General features: G+C 49.9%; 2 protein-coding genes across 2 annotated transcripts; one reads left to right on the forward strand and one right to left on the reverse strand.

Annotated features, from left to right (window-relative positions):
* Positions 1–11,207: 11,207 nt before the first annotated feature.
* Positions 11,208–13,180, reverse strand: CDEST_01596 (uncharacterized protein). Its single transcript, XM_062917755.1, has 2 exons — positions 12,713–13,180; positions 11,208–12,658 (listed from the first exon to the last, which is right to left on the reverse strand). Exons 1-2 carry the CDS (start codon positions 12,998–13,000, stop codon positions 11,522–11,524), a joined length of 1,425 nt encoding a protein of 474 aa, XP_062773806.1. The 5' UTR covers positions 13,001–13,180; the 3' UTR covers positions 11,208–11,521.
* A 273-nt stretch (positions 13,181–13,453) lies between these two features.
* Positions 13,454–15,810, forward strand: CDEST_01597 (uncharacterized protein; the record flags this gene model as incomplete). The annotated part of the gene is made up of 4 exons (XM_062917756.1): positions 13,454–13,648; positions 13,747–14,035; positions 14,104–15,508; positions 15,689–15,810. The coding sequence occupies exons 1-4, from the start codon at positions 13,593–13,595 to the stop codon at positions 15,808–15,810; spliced, it is 1,872 nt and encodes a 623-aa protein (XP_062773807.1). The 5' UTR covers positions 13,454–13,592.
* Between the last annotated feature and the right edge of the window lie 14 nt (positions 15,811–15,824).

Genomic DNA, 15,824 nt, shown 5'->3' on the forward strand with positions numbered 1-15,824 from the left:
CAGTAGCTGAATAAGTCTGTAGGGCTTGTGTAGACTGTTCTTGCTTTTCTTGCAGGGTTTGCAATTGCAAATTGCGTTTATTACGTCTTGTTGTGTTACTTGCTAGTTGTAGTGTTGTTGTATTTGTTTCCAGGTCTTAGTAACTCCTTAGTGACCATATGCTTAAGCACTGTAAATCTCTCTAATCATCTTATGCGTCATTTTGTTGGTTGTGCTAACTATAACTTGTCTGGCGATTATAAGGAGTTTCTGTGCTGGAACAAGGTCTCTATTCTTGTCTATCTTAAGGATAACTTGTGTTTCCTCAGGGACAGAAACTTTGTAATCTGTCCTTCTGCTAAAAGCGTTAGCTCTGCTATTGTTGGTTCCTTTCCTGTAGATAATCCAGAAGTTGTATTCCAAGAGGAATTCTAACCATCTGACTTATCGTTTGTTCAGGTTCTTAGAGGTTGTGAAATGTGTGAGGTTCTTGTGATCTGTGTACACAAGAACTTTGTGTTTTGTACTAGATAGTTGTAGTCTCCATTTATAAAATGCTTTAATAATTGCTATAAGTTCCTTATTGTGGATCTAGTAGTTTAGTTCTAGTCCATAGAATGCTTTAGAGAAGAAGGCATAAGGGTGTAGTCTTCCTTCTTCGTTGCGTTGTCCAAGTTGTCCGCCTATGGCGAAGTCTGATGCGTTGGTCTTAACTTTAAAAGGTTTATCTGGGTCAGGGATTTAAGTAACAGGTTCTAAACTAACTTGTTGCTTGACTTTCTTGAATGCGTCGTTGCGTTCTTTAGTCTATTTAAATAGGGTATCCTTTTGCGTAAGATCTTAGATGCATTTAACATTTCCTGCGTAACCTTTAAGGAATTATCTATAGAAATTAACAAAACCTAGGAACAATTAAACGTCTTTGACGTTTTAGGGTGTAGGCTAGTCCCTGACTGCCTGTACTTTCTTTGCTTCTATCTTAATTTATCCTAGTGTGATGGTGTATCCTAGAAAATTGACTTTCTTGCTGTAGAATTTGCATTTCTCTGCTTCTACTAATAACTTAGCGTCTTAAAGCTTCTAAAGGACTTTGTGTATGTGTCCTTTGTGTAGCTTAAGGGTAGGTGAGAAGATGAGGATGTTGTTGAGGTAGACAATAACAAAGATGTTAATAAATTCGCTAAGGATATGGTTGATTATTGTCTGAAAGGTAGCAGGTGCGTTAGTAAGTCTAAAGGGCATAATAAGGTACTTAAAAAGTCCTTTGCGTGTTTGGAACGCTGTCTTCTATTCTTTGCCTACCTTCATTCTAATTAGGTTGTAGGCTCCTTTAAGGTTAAGGGCTGTAAACCAGTTTGCTCTATGTAGCAAATCTTAGAGTTCTAAGATAAGTAGTAGCAGGTAACAATTCTTCTTTGTAATGCTATTGAGCTGTTAGTAGTCAACGCATAGTTGTAGTTTGCCATTTTTCTTTAGCATAAATAGGATAGGATATCCTGCTAATGACTTAGAGGGTCTAATGTATCCCTTCTTGAGGTTCTCGTTAAGGTACTTGTTAAGTGCCTCTCGTTCTGTTTCATTAAGTCCATATATTGGATGGAACTTTAGGTAGGATCCTTTAATAAGAGGAATCTTATGATCGTAAGGTCTATGTTCTGGCAAGCCTGTTTCTAATTCTAGGGCAAACAGCTTTTTGTACTTCTAGTACTCCTCTAGAATAGCTAGGAGTGGATCTGATCCCTGATCTGATGTTGCCAGGGCTACTGTCTTAGAAGGCTGTATCTCCCTAAGATAGGCAATGTATTGTGTGTTCTTTGTATTTCTTATGTCGTTAAGAGGTGCTCTAAAGGATTTGTTTGAGGCCTAGCTCTTGCAGTGCTGCTTAGTGACTAAATCTAACTATTAGAGTTGGCTAGTTCTCCAATCTATTTGTAGGTTGTACTTCTGTAACTATATAATTCCTAGGATGACGTTAATGTCTCCTATTTCCGTAATGTTAAATTAGAGTTCTTCTTTCTGGTTATAAACTTGCAAAGGGAGGTGCACTGTCTCCAAAACAATAAGTCCGCCACCGTACTCAACTTGTTCTCCTTCAACCGTCCGTAACGCGTACGGGCGTTCTTTTTTCTGCCATGGTATCTGTCGTTCATTCACCAATCTAGGCGAGATGAAGTTTCCTTGGGCGCCGCTGTCGATGATTGCGCGCGTCCGTCGTCCTTGGATCTTGATGTCCAGGTCAAAATGTGCTGCATCGTGGGTTGCACATAGGGTCTTGTGGTTTGTTGCCGTACGTTGCCCTTTTGTTGTAGGCGTCTTTAGTTTTTTGACTGTTGAGTCCCTTTCTTCTGTGCCTTCCGCCAGGCCTTCGCCTTGGCTTTGGAGTGAATGAGGCATTCGTTGTGTTTGCATTCTTGCCATCCCTTGTCGTCGTTATAGCACAACATGGGGTATTTAGGGTCTAGGGCGAAGGTTGCAATGTTTCCTTCCTTATAGTATTGCATTATCCAGAATAGGAGTTGTCTGCATAGGTAGACATCTTAAATAGGTTCTTCTGTGTATCATCAAAGGTAGAAGTAGAACTTCTTCTTACCCTTTCTGTATGTCTTGCAGTTGTTGTTTAGACATTCTGCCTAAAAGAGGTCTGCGTGGTCCTTGTAGTTAGGGTTTAGTAGGAGGTAGTCTCTAGGTATAAGTAGTGTAGGTAGATAGTTCTTCTTATACGCTGTCCTATGAAACTAGACTAACTGGTTGTTATCCTTAGGGTGGATAATCTAGTATTCTTGTTGTTTTAGGGGTTCTAGGTTTTCTTCTTTAGAGCTAGATGCAATATAGGTTTTGTAGTACTAGCTAGGCGTGATCCTGTAGTTAGGTGTGTCTTCTGAACTATAGTCTAAGCTGTCTGGCCCTTGCGGGTGGTTGCTTGCAGCGCGTTTGTACGCTTTTCTCTGTTAGGGGGTCTAGGTTTGTGGGTCTTGAGGGTTGTCTGCTGCAACTTGGTTGAGCGTAGTGATCTTAATCCCTCCTCCTGGTGTTACTAGTCCTTAGAGTGTAGGTCTCTTGACTTCTTTAAGTTATCCTGTCTGGAGTATTTTGTTAAGTTGCTTGTTGATTTTGTGTGTAAGCTTCTAACTAGGGCTCCTGCGCATTATTGCAAAGGTTTTTGGTTGTTCTTAGATTTTCTTTTTCTTAGGTGTGTCGTCCTTTATAAGTCTTTTTCTTGCGTTAGGGATCTTTTAGTAAATAGCAATCCTGCAGGCTTGTTGTAGGATGTTGACACATTGTCGTTAGTGTTCTTTAGGGGTTTTGCATATCCCTGTCTTCTTATAGCCTAACCAAGTCATAGCTAGGGTCTAGGGGGTCTTAGGATACCATCCTAATTGTTTTTTGCTGTCTTAGTAGGTAAGGCAGTTGTTGTTGTAGCACGCGGTCCATAAGAGTAAGGCGTAAGGGGTATCTTTGTTAGTAATGTTGATTTGTCAGCCTTTCTTAGGTACTAGTTAGAACTGTTGCTTCTTAGGTTGTCAGCATTCTCTAGCTATATATCCTGGTTTGTTGCAGTTGTAGCACTTAAAGTCTTATGCCTTGTTGTCTTTCTAGGCCACGCTAAGGTCTATAGGCCTGCTGTAGTGTCTATAGGCGGTGCTGTTGCAATTCTAGTTGTTCTGCCTGTAGTTTCCTCTAGGGCGCTCAGCTTATCTGTTGCGCTAAGGGTGGTTCTGCTAGAATTGTTGTTAGGGTTGCTATTAGTATTTCTTAGCTAAGTTAGCTAGTGCTTATCTCTTACCTCTTTCTTTGCGTTGTTTGTAGAGGCAGTTGTTAATCTTGATAGCAAGTTTGGCGTACTAAAGGAAGTCTTCTGGGCGATTAAGCTTAACGATCTTGTCCTTGACTTCATCCTTTAAGTTGCTGTAAAACATAAAGATCTTAGTGTCTTTAGTAAGCTTAAGTTAAGCGTAGAGTCTTCTGAATTCTGCAGCGTAGGCAGTAGCAGACTTGGTCTAGCGTAGGTAAGCTAAGTCTCTTTCTGCTTGTTGTAATTCATCAGGATCCTAGAATAGGGATTTCAAGGCGTCTTCAAATCCTTAGAAATTGGCGAATATGTCCCTAACTTTACTAGAACAATGGTTGAGGGTCTTATTGTTAAGGTACTCTTTAAGGAAGGGCTTAAACTATTAAAGGGCTTATCCTTGCAAGAAGGTTGCAGCGTGGATGACTTTCTTAGTTCTACTGCAAAAGTTTCCCTAATAGAAATTCTAATAGTTCTTAACCTGGATAAGGAATCCCTTAAGTGTTCCTAGGGTTCCATCATAGGTGATAGGTAAGTTGAGCTTAAGTTTCTCACGTCTATCCACAGGGGTCTAGATAATGTTGGCTATAGCTTGCAGGGTCTAAACCTCCTGCTGAAAGGATGTAGCCTAGTCTGCTTTGTTCTTTAGAATCTTAGTTTGTTCTATAAGTTTGTTAATAAGTTTCTAAGTAGTAGCTAGGTTGTTGTCGTTTCATCCCAGTTTAGCGCAAATCTGGTTGTAGACTTTGCTAGTAAGAGAGACTTCTCTGTTGGTGTTAGGTTAAAGTTCAGGCAGACAGAAGTCCTCTATAGTCTAGTTCTCAGCTAACTCCTGGGTGAGGTTCCTAGCTTGTTGCTAGCCCTAGGAGCCAGAGCTGGAAGTGGGAGTATAACAAGTAGCCATTTTGTTAATACTGTTTGTTAGCTTTGTAGGGTTAACTTACTAAACAGGAGCAATTAAAGTGTTACAGTTAGCTTTCTGTAGTAGTATCTATTAGCAGAAGCTGAGGCAACAAAGCTGGGGAACAGTGCTATAAGTCGTGCTAAAAGGATCAGGTCTTTAGAGGATACAGTGATCAGTTGTATACTTAACAAGGGGTTGTAACATTAGTCACTAGTAAAGGGTGCTAAGAGTATCTAAGGGGATAATTACAAAGTTAATTGCTAAAGAGCTATAGAAGGTAATCTATCTATGTAGAATAGATGTCCTTATATCCTTAAGTGTTATTGCTAGGACTGATATCTTAAAGTCGGTCCTTGTCCTGGGACTAACGATCTGAATGTTGGTGATGATGATGATGATGATGTATTTAACGTCCAGAGTAAAAGGGACGTGCCGGGCGGTACCGACATGGTCTATCCTAATCTAAACTATTTTACAGGCTGCCGTCTTCACCTAACGTTCCTGGTCAATGACTCGGGCAGATTTCGGAAAAGAAATTGGTCGCCTCCATCCATTCGCACAGAAGAGAAGCTCCCTGCGTAGTACCTAGCAGAAAATCTATGCTTGCCTTCGCCATACGTCGGCGGAGATGCCGCGGGGTGGCCTTACGGCCACGCTTGCAGAAGTAGAAGTGTACTGGGGTTTTGCGTCTTCCGCAACTGCAGTGAAGTAGTGCGTCTTGGTGGGCAAATCTCTCGTGGTACGCTGCAAAGTCTCCATGATGCGATCTTGCCGCATATAGCCTTCCTAGCAGATGCCGAGGAAGGCGAAGTTCGGGGGGCTTGGGATGAGGACTTATCCCAAGGTCGGCATACTGCCGAGGGCAGATTGACGGCCATCTCCTAGCGAAAGCCTGCAGATCGGCTGCTCTGGACTCCCGCTTCAGGTGCGCCAATGTAGGCTGTGGCTGTGATTCTGGGGTTTGTCTGCAGGCCTCCTTGGCAAGAGCGTCTGCTTCCTCGTTTCCAGCTATTCCCGTGTGTCCAGGGCACCACCAAATGTATACCCTGCCAGGCATCGTCCAGCTTGTCCGTCCTCTCTGTGCCCAAGAGGCGGAGAGCTCACTAAAGGCCCTAAACCTAGCCTGGCTGCTTCCTGGGCTCCGGGTGACGAGTCTGGCTGCGACTGCGAGGTTATCGAGGCAGATGTGAACATTGTCTGCCATCCGCGCCGTGGGAGACCTCATGGCTTCCAGTAGGCCCCGGAAAGCGGCTTGCGCTTCTGCGTCAAAGACCTCCGTCTGGTGGCCGAGCGGCTCTGATCCTCGGAAGATCTGCCGTGTGGCCTGGTACCCAACCCAGCCTGCTCCGGCGGCGGTTCTGCTACCGTCCACCATTAGGGAACCGTCAGTATAGACAACAATGTCCCGCTTTGAGAATGTTCCCAGTCTACCTGTAAAGGCGGTGGCCAGTTCATCCTTGGTCTTCCTTGGTTCATAGCCGACCATGCTCAGGGCTGTGTGCCAGTCGGCTGAGCGCTCCCAAGGCGGTAGCTCTAGCGGGTCGATGTATTCGGCATTTCTCTCGATAAGGCTTGCCATTCGCCGCAGTCTTGAGTCCGGTCCGGGCCTGTCTCCGAGCCTCGTTCGGAGGGGGTGTCGATCGTCAAGGCGATGGATCCTTACAGAGGCTTTATGGAGCTTCGCATCTAGCATCACCTCTGCTGGGGGCAGGGCAGCTTCACGCTGTAGGATCAGTACAGGCGTCGTTCTATACACAGGAAGTGCAGCTCGAATAGCCTTGGCCTGCGTAATATCAAGTTGGTTGAGTAGGCCGTTGACCCCGTTCGAGGCGATGTGCCCATTCTTGATCCGATTCCTGCCCGGCCACCATGCCTCTGATGCATAGTACTGAATGGGCAATACGCAGGAGGCAATAGCACGGCGCAGCAGGTGTGCCGGCGCGCCCCAGGCGGTGTTCCCTAGTCCCCGTAGTCCGTTGACCACTTGGCATGCTTTGGCGCAGTGGCCTTTCACATGGTTCTTGAAAGTGAGTCTCCGGTCGAAGTGGACCCCAAGCCACCGTAGTGAGGCCCCTTGATTGACGGCCTGAACTGTGTGCTGTCTCCCGTCCAACAGTCTGACGGTTATTGGCGGGTTTGTATTTTTTGGTCTCTTGGTGAAGTGGATGAGCTCGGATTTATCGGTGTCGAAAGTGATGCCCTCTAACGCCCCCCATTCTTGGGCTTCTTCCCATTCTTTCGCTAGCAGAGCACAATTGTCCTCTAGTGAGGTTGAGCTTGCCATGATGGCAATGTCGTCGGCGTAGCCAAATCGAGACCGCTTCCTGCCTGGATGAACAGTGCCCAGCTTGAATAAGGGTTCGATGTAAAGCATGAAGAGGATGGGGGACACGGGCGAGCCCTGTGGTAGCCCACACTCAAGGTCGAAGACGTCCCCCATCTCTCCGTCTAGTCTTATTCTTGCTCTTCTCCCGAGGACGAAACTCGAGACCCACCGCACGAGGTTCTCCGGCCATCCTTGGCATCGGAGGCGTCGGATCAGCCTCCCTGGCAGCACAGCGTCGAAGGCCCCTCTGATGTCGAGCGTAAGCATAGAGGTGACAAGACCTCTTTGCCAGGCACACTCGATATCGTGGATGGCCGCGGCGATGAGGTCGCTACACGAGCGGAGGGGGAGGGCCCCGAACTGTTGGTCGTGCAGTACCCGGAACTTGACTGTGATCCAGGCAAGCCTTCTTGCGACAAGTCTCTCCAAGCCTTTTCCGAGCACAGACAACAGCGCGATTGGTCTATACGAGCGCGGGAGCGCCCTGTCTCTCTTGCCCGGCTTAGGCAGGATGACTAGGATAGCTTCTTTGAAACAGGTGGGATGCCAGCCCTCGCATACGCATCCGCTGTAGAGCCGGAAGACGATATCCTCGATAACGGGCCACGCTGTCTTGAGGACGGCCGTTGTGATTCCGTCGGACCCGGGGGTGGTGCTTCTCGCAGAGAAGATTGACGTTTGTACCTCGTCTTTTGTAACATGCGGGAAAGGAAGATTGGCTTCCAGGCGAGGTCCTGGGCTCTCTGCTGGTATGTCCGTGGAGATAGCAGCATTTCTGAGGAGGACGCGGGCGAACAGATCCCGCTTCTCCTTCGGCTGTGAGATGAGCGCGGTTGGATTGCTCCCATCCCGGAGTGGAGGGGTCTGGAAGGATCCCTTAGCCTTCTGCCACCCGACCATTTCAAACACGTCTTTGCCAGTGGAGGCTGCGGCGATCTTTCCTCTCCAGTACGTGTCCTTAGAGCGCCGCAGCTGATGGAGAAAGTCCTGTTTCAGAGCGTCCTCCTCGTTTCGCTCCCATTGACAATCTATTCCCAAGGCGCAGAGTCTTGCCACAGTTGCTCTCTTGGTCGTGTAGGCTCGGTGTTTTCGCCTGCAGTTCTCGTCCCAGTATGGTCTCCCAGGTCCTCTGCCAAGCGCACGCCTTGTAGAAGCCGTAAGCGCTTCTACAAGGCAATCTGTGAGCTGCTGTGCTAGCATGTCCAGAGCCTGTGGGTCTCTTGCGTTGCTTGCAGTATGGCGCATGGGATGTATATTTCGCTGAAGGATGTCGAGGAAGAGCTTCTCGTCCATCGTGTCAAGCCGGAACCTCCCCGGGGTTGGGTCGACCGGATCGGTTAGGGCCAAGGGGACCCGGGTCAGCAGGCTTTCGTGGTCTGACGTTGTGTGTAGGGACGTTTCTATGCTGGTGGATGCCCCGTGGAGGCTGCCGGACGCCCAGCATAGGTCTAACGTGTTGCCGTCCTTATGTGTGGCTTCACCTATCGGCGACAGGAGGACAAGGCCAACGGTTTCTGTCCATTCCACCAGGTCATCAGCGTCCGAGGAGCTGGTCGCCTCGGGTTGCCAGGTCCAATGATGGAGGTTGAAATCCCCCGCGACCAACACACGTTCCTGGTGTCCGGGTTGCCAGGCTGTTATGATATCCCTAATCGCTTGGCCTGGTCGCAGCGAGCCACAAGGGGCGTTGTACACGTTGATGACTGTGAGAACTTTCCGCTTTCCCGCCAGGAGTTGTAGGAAGAGCAGGTCTGTGGATGGGCTGGGCAGCGGGCGTGTTTGTACGCCCCGTAGTCCCGTTCCTCTGCGGAGGTAGGTGAGCACCCTGGGTCTGTCTTCAACCCAGTTGTCCACTGGGGTGAAAATCTCGAAACCCGGGTGGCATCTTGTGAGCCTTCTCTCTTCCGAGCGGATAGCGGGCTCTTGTAGTAGCAGTATGTCGACATGGGCCGCGTAGGCTAGATTCAGTGCCGTTTCGTGTGCGAGTGGTCGTCTGGCCACGTTCGCCTGCATGATCTGCAGGACTTTAGAGGGCCGCATTCTCCTGATGTCCCTCATTAGCTTGGTTGCAGTCCATCTCTTCTCCTCTTTCTCGGGATTGTTGATGCGACTGCTGGGTCGCAAATCTCCATGATCTCTCTCCCTCGGCTCGGATGGCCCGTAGCTGTGCCTTGTTCCTCCTCTGGACTACGCCCCTCACCACTTTTGGTCTGATAGGGCAAGTCACGTCAAAGGCGGCATGGGGCCCGTTACACGACGGACACTTAAAGGGGCAGTCACAGCCATCGTAACCCTCAGTGCCGCCGCAAGGTGCCCGGTGTTGTTCGGTCGTGTGGGAAGGAGAGCTGCACTTGAGGCATCTCTTCCTTCTGGTACACGTTCGTTCGTTGTGAAAGCCGCCGCAGCGGTGGCATTGGGGAGACCTCTTCTCCTTCGGAAACTGCAGGTTGACGAAAACGCTGGCCCCCATCAAACGGAGGCGCCTTGGTAGTTGCCTTACGGCTTCCGCCTTGAACCAGGCTGTCACCGTGCCTAGCCTTTCGGCTTCGTCTTTTCTGGAAAAGTATGCTTTTTCGGGCTTGAGTTTCGTCGTGGCCTGGATCTCTTCAAGGAGCTCCTCGGTCGTGATTTCCAGCTCAGTGTTGGTGAGCAGGCAGTGTCTGGTGTAAGGGACGTTTGCGATATAGGCCCGGATCCAGGTGTCGCGCTGCTCGACCGCCTGTGCCTGGAGAAGGGCAGCAATCTGTTCTCTGTTCTCTAGCAGGACTTTTGCCCCATCTGCTGACGATGGTAGGAGTGCTAATCCTGTCTTGACATGGTCGATCCCCTTGAGGGCTTCTCGGGCTTGGGGACTTAGCTTTTCACGAACGAACGCGTAGATGTCGTAGGCTCTCTCGTTGCGGAGCGGGCTTTCAGGTGGCAGACGTGCGAAGATGCGAAGGTCTTTTGAAGCCGCCCGGTTTGCGGCTTGTTTTGCTGGCGTTGGTTCATGCAGTTTTCTGGTAAGCGGCTGGCTCGCCACCATCGCGTAGGACCGAACTTGGGGCGGCTGGTTCTGGGCTGTGTGTAAGGGATGCCCTTGGAAACTCAGGGCGGATTCGCTGGGTCCTGTGCTAGCAGCATGCATGGACCTTGCTAGACCGCGTTGGTGCCGGTCTGAACGCTGCTTCTCTTCCTGAAGCTCTTTCTCCAAGGATTCGATCTTCATCAAACAGTCTTTCAGGAACTGTGCCCTTTCGGCGTCCCGTCGTAGGAGATCCTGGACGAGGTTTGAGAGCTTGTTGATCTCGTCTTTAAGCTCCGCATTGTCTTGGTAGCTGACTTGCTCAACCACTCTGACCTTTGCGGTCGGTTTCCGGACACGTCCAGACCGTCGAGATGTACTGGCGTCCCCGTGAACGGTAATCGATGGCCCTGCGTCTAGAGAGACGGCCATGATGGTGAAATTCAGCTCGCGTGGGCTGATGGTGAGAAATGATAGTGCGGTGGGCCGGAGCCCTCTATGATCTTAACAGCTACTAACAGTGGATACCTTGTGAGGAGAAAGTTCTCTCGGATCTGAATGTTGGTCCCTAGCGTGGACTGCTTATCGTTCGTTGGTCCTTCTTATCTGCACGTGACCTTCCCTAGTTCTTCTGTTCTGAGGAGTCACCTGTATAACCCTGTTTCTTGTCCATACAAATGCTGTGCCGCCCGCGCCCTGCCTGGCCTGGTGGGGCTGCGTCACCTGTAGCTTGTTGGGTCGTAACAACTAGTCAGTCTTTAGCCTTGTAAAGGCAGCCTATAGGAAGGAGCTTAGATACCTTAGTTAGTAGAATAATTCTACTATTGTAGGTAAGAGGAACTTTATAGGCTGTTATTAGAAGGCTTATCTAGCAGGCTTAATAATAGATAACATTAAAAGTAGTTAGAAATATACTAGCCTATAGCCTGTCTCTATAGCTAAGCCCCTTATAAGCCCTTTAATGCTCCTATTAACACCAGGGCCATTAGATCAGGCCTACAAAGGGCAGTCTGGAAGTAAAGAAGCTAAAGGATAGGCATCTGCGTTATCTGCAGTAGCATGGTTGACGCTAAGGAAGATAAAGGATCTAGCTGGCTAACTAAAGCTATTTACAGAGCTAGATAATAATGCCTCTACTTAATGCCTTCTGTTTATAAAGGTAAAAAAAAAAAAAGGCTTTAGTAAGCAGGCATATAAGCTAGCTACTGCCTAGCATAAGCTAGAGCTTCTGCAGGCAAAGGTTACAAGCACTACAGTTAGGAAAAGAAAGGCAGTCTAGCTAGATCTAAACACTAAGTTTGCCAACATTAAGGACATCCAGAAGGCCTAAGTTGAGGCTGGCGAAAAAGAGGATATTATAGATGGATCTAGCGAGTCTGATATACCTAGTGAAGCTGAAAGCTGTATTGTAGTGGCATCTAGGCCTAGTTAGTAATTAATTGAACATACTGATGTTGGTGGGAATGCCCTCGTTTTTGGGGGGGCCAAATGTGGGGGGGGGCCAAATGTGGGTGCTTGACGTTAGTTGGTCACCCGTTGGAACTGTCTCAGCTCGTTAACGGACAGTGTCTTCGCGAAGGCGTCCATGGAACCGCCCCGGGCATGGTAGAATGAAAGGTAGGGGTAAGAGAGTGTGATCGTGTCATCCTCAAGCCATTCATTCGAGAATTCCCGAGTCGAACTGCCAGTGTCACTCTCATCATCAGTTTCAGACCCACTATGAGTGAGAGTATCAGATAAGTAGGTGCTGGCAGAAAAGATGGCGAATTTTCTCGTGGCTGATACCAGATGACCTTCGACGGGGACAATCGATTCCGAAATGTGCTTCACCATGAGGTTGCCATGGGCATCCGTATCTTCATTATCTGTGGGGTGAGAAGTGCCCGCATAGTCACGGCATATGATGAAGCACACTTCTGGGTGTTTTGTGAGGTATGCTTGAACGTTTAATATCGGAGAAGCCCCCATCAAGATATTCGTGGAACTAGTTCCGCCCTCGATCCACTGTGGAGGATCGAGGTAAGTTCGATGAGACTCCCGTGCGTCATCAGAGATGTGGTGCCGTGCTTTATCAAAGACGCGATGGATCGTCAGAAGTCTTGATGCTTTCGGCCGTACGGGGGGCATATTGGCATGGCTCTTCAAGCCCGAAATGTAGGACTGCATGTGGTCTAGGCTGAGAGCCGAGTCCTCGGGGATCCCTAAATGACTTGCAATCTGGAATAGAGATGCAGCGAGATGCCCAGAGGATTCTCCATGTTCAACAGTCTGTGGATTGAAGACGCGGTCTGGAAAAGTTTGGTAAGTATCAGCGTGTGCTCTCGGTCTACTGGGTTCTGTCGAGGCTTCCGTGGGTCGCATGTTTAATCCCGCGGGCTTGTTTCGCACCGGGAAATTGGTTTTGTGGACTTGGTGTTTGTAGGTTCGTTGATGCATGGGGGTTTCTTGTTCGTAGCGGTGGTGATATCGAAGAAGGTTTGGGAATAAATAGTCGCCTTTCGGATCATCTGTGGAATAAGGAAAATTGAATGGTACTAGACCCTGAGAGTTGCCTTTCGGTGGCGTTGGTGATCTCAGGGCCGCCCAGAGATCGCCACTTTTGTCGAATTCGCTGCCCCGTGTTCTATCTTCTGAGATGGTAGGCTCAACTGATTTACTCTTGTACAAACGTTAGTGTGTGCCAGCATTTGCGGCTAAGTGGTTGATTCGCACCATGCTGTCCTGCTCCTGTCCGCTGAACTGCTGAGCTTGCGGCGGCTGCTGTTGCTGCTGCTGCTGCCGCTGCTCCAGCCACTGCAGCTCCACCGGCTGCTGCCGGGTGGACATCGTTGACTGTGGGTTCATCTGGCCGCTCAAAAGCTGGCCCGGGTGCGAGCTGGGGGGCAATCTGTAGCGAAGCATGTCGCCGTTGATGCCAGACTCCAAGCTCATGGTGGGAGAGCCGCCCCGCAACGGTGGCGGGAAACCGGCAGTGTTCGTCTTCGGCGTGCCTCGCTTCATCTGCTCCGTTGTTATGTAACTAGCGAGCCAAGAATCACAAGGAACGTTTTCGCCTCTCTATGCGAGGTCAATTGAGGCAGTGGGCAGCGAGAGCGAGGAAAGATGGTTAGACGAGATTCAATTCCTTGGTGAAGGACCGGTCAGTGTAAGACAAGAAGGACAGCTCCGTGGGTGAAATGGCCTCCTAGAGGAGGGGGAGGAAGAAGACGCCTGACCCAGCCGATGCTGACGGGTGACGAGATCTCTCTGAGTTGAGAAATCCGGGGGGTCAAGGGGGCTGGGTAAACGGAAGCACGTGGTTTGCGATGATTGGCCTATGGCAGCAGTGGCAACGGCCTTGAATGATTGGGCTTGGGAGAATGGAAGCTGTGCATGAACGGGCAGAATGCTCCATCCTATCCTACCCTTGGGGGCGAAGCAATCAGGCTGGGCGCGGGGCAGACTGGCAAGGCATATACCACTAGATAGCAGGCATTTAGGCAGGCATCTGGCATCCATATGTCAAGTAGGTGGTGCACTCAGATCGAACTTGGCCTCCCCTCGCTATTCATTGATACTCGGATCTCCAGATCTTACACCCAAAGTTCGCAAGATGGCAGATCGAGCAACGATTGATCTAGCTGCCTGGCACTCAGTAACTCCAGATTCGTAAGTAAGACCGACCCCCGAGACCGTGTCATGCCCACAGCATAAAGATTTCACTTCATCATCACCGCCTCAGAACAGTCTAACAGGTAGATCACTAGGACCATCTTCCAAAATGCCCTCCGTGAATTCTCATTCGAGCTCTCCAACGACCCAGAGAAGCTGAAATGGATTGTCGAATCAAAGTACGGCAACATTGAAGCGGTTCTCGCCTCTGTCGAAGATGCCCGACAACAATACAAAGGTCGTAAGGGTAACTCCAAGGCCGCGGAGGCACTCACTCGCCTTTCCGAGAAAATACATCACTATGGCGGTATCGTGGACGTCGTCGTGTCACACCACCCCGAATACACTGCGTTGGTATGGGGTGCGATGAAGTTCTTTTTCGTGGTCAGTACAGCTAGCTCCGAGCATATTCTTCTGGAGACAGTCATCGATTTAAGTGCATGTTGTCGCAGGGCGTCGTGAACCATCAGAAGGTCATCACTCGGCTGTCGGAAGGACTTGTTCAGATTGCGGACCTCATCCCGACGGCCGATCTGACGTTACGACTCTACCCGCTTCCGCACGTCAGGAAAATCGTCATTGCGATCCATGCCAACATTCTCAAATTCCTAGTCCGCGCGCTCCGCTGGTACCAAGAGAGCAAGTTCATGCACGTGGTGCATGCCATCACAAGGCCGACGGAGCTTCGCTACGACGACATCCTGTTCACCATCTCAGCTCTTTCTCGCAGCATGTCCGACGCGGCGTTGGCAAGCAGCCAAGCGGAACAGCGGGATATGCACCTGGGTATCCTCCAACAATCTCAGGCTCAAGAGGCGTTGCAGTCCAGTGTGGATGGGCATGGGACGATGCTGCGACAAATCGCGACCGCCGTGGCGGACGCCAGGGGCGAGCAGTCAGACGCGCTTGCTGGACTTCAACAGCTGATCCAGGGCGTCCAGGGCAGTGTTCGGGAGTGTCTCACTACAATCATGCTCGAGATCACAGCCGACAGAATCAACACGCAGGTCATCCATGAAAGTGCGAATGTGCACCTGCGCCATCAGCTATCAAAGACGCAAGTGGCCGCGGCCCTGAATGTCATCGCTGTGTCCCAGCTACCGGATCCGATGAAGGCTTACCAGACATCCATCTTCCTTGCAAACATGCGCCGCGCGAGACCTTCTACGAGAGGTCCGCCATTTTGGCTCCAAGATGAGATCCAGCAGTGGAACGCGGCCATCGCGTCCTCGTTAGTCGTCGTGAACGGGACGAAAAAGATGCGCTTCCACCTCCAGTGGTTCTGCGCCCAATCCATTGCTGTCCTACGCGAGTCTGGGATCGCGGTCGTCTGGGCGTTGAATACGCCTGTTACGGAAATGGAAGACACGACGCCGGACCGCATGTTATCCTCCATCGACATGATCAAATACCTCGTCTCGCAAGTCATCATGATGAACAAAACTATCCACAACGAGGAGGCCCTTGTATCACGCCTGAAGTCTTCTGCAGATGCGAGATCGGAGGAAGCCTGGATCGTTCTTCTGGCCGCAGCTCTCCGTGGCCTGCCACATCTTTACGTGGTACTAGATGCTGACATCATGAGCCAAGCCAGCCGCGGTATCAGCGATGGGGGCTGGCCCGCCGTCTTTTTCAGCCTGTTTGCTAAGCTTTTAGACCGAGATGCCGAGACTGTCGTCAAAGTCATCCTTGTAAGCTCCGGCCTCTCATTGCTCAGAGGCTCATTCAATGAAAACTGCAAGGGCGCAGTCGTGGCGGTGGGACGGGGGCGACAGCCTCAAACCGTCCTAACAAGGCTGTCGCGGCGTGGCGGAGGCGCTGAAAGCCCTGCAAACGTGGACGGACTCAATCTCCCGCGTTTGATGACACAAAGCTCTCTATATCGGCAGCATCGGGTGGAGAGAGGTAGGCGCCTAAGATGACCAGGCCTTATTGGAAGGCTGCTCTATGATGCTATGGGCTCCATGGCGTTACAGAAGATATTATCAACATGTGCCTACCATCCCTAACTTTTTACGTCTACCGGTAGACGAAAAGCTTCGTTTCCTACTGCCTGGTTCTTGATTGCAAAAGGTTGGGGTGGCGATCTGAGAGTTCGGCGAGCAGACAGTGTCGAAAGAGTCAAACAGAAGGTCGAAAACGCCGACGTTCCAAGTTAGAAGGCAACTAAAAC

Source organism: Colletotrichum destructivum, chromosome 1, assembly GCF_034447905.1.
Source record: "Colletotrichum destructivum chromosome 1, complete sequence".
NCBI lineage: Eukaryota > Fungi > Ascomycota > Sordariomycetes > Glomerellales > Glomerellaceae > Colletotrichum > Colletotrichum destructivum.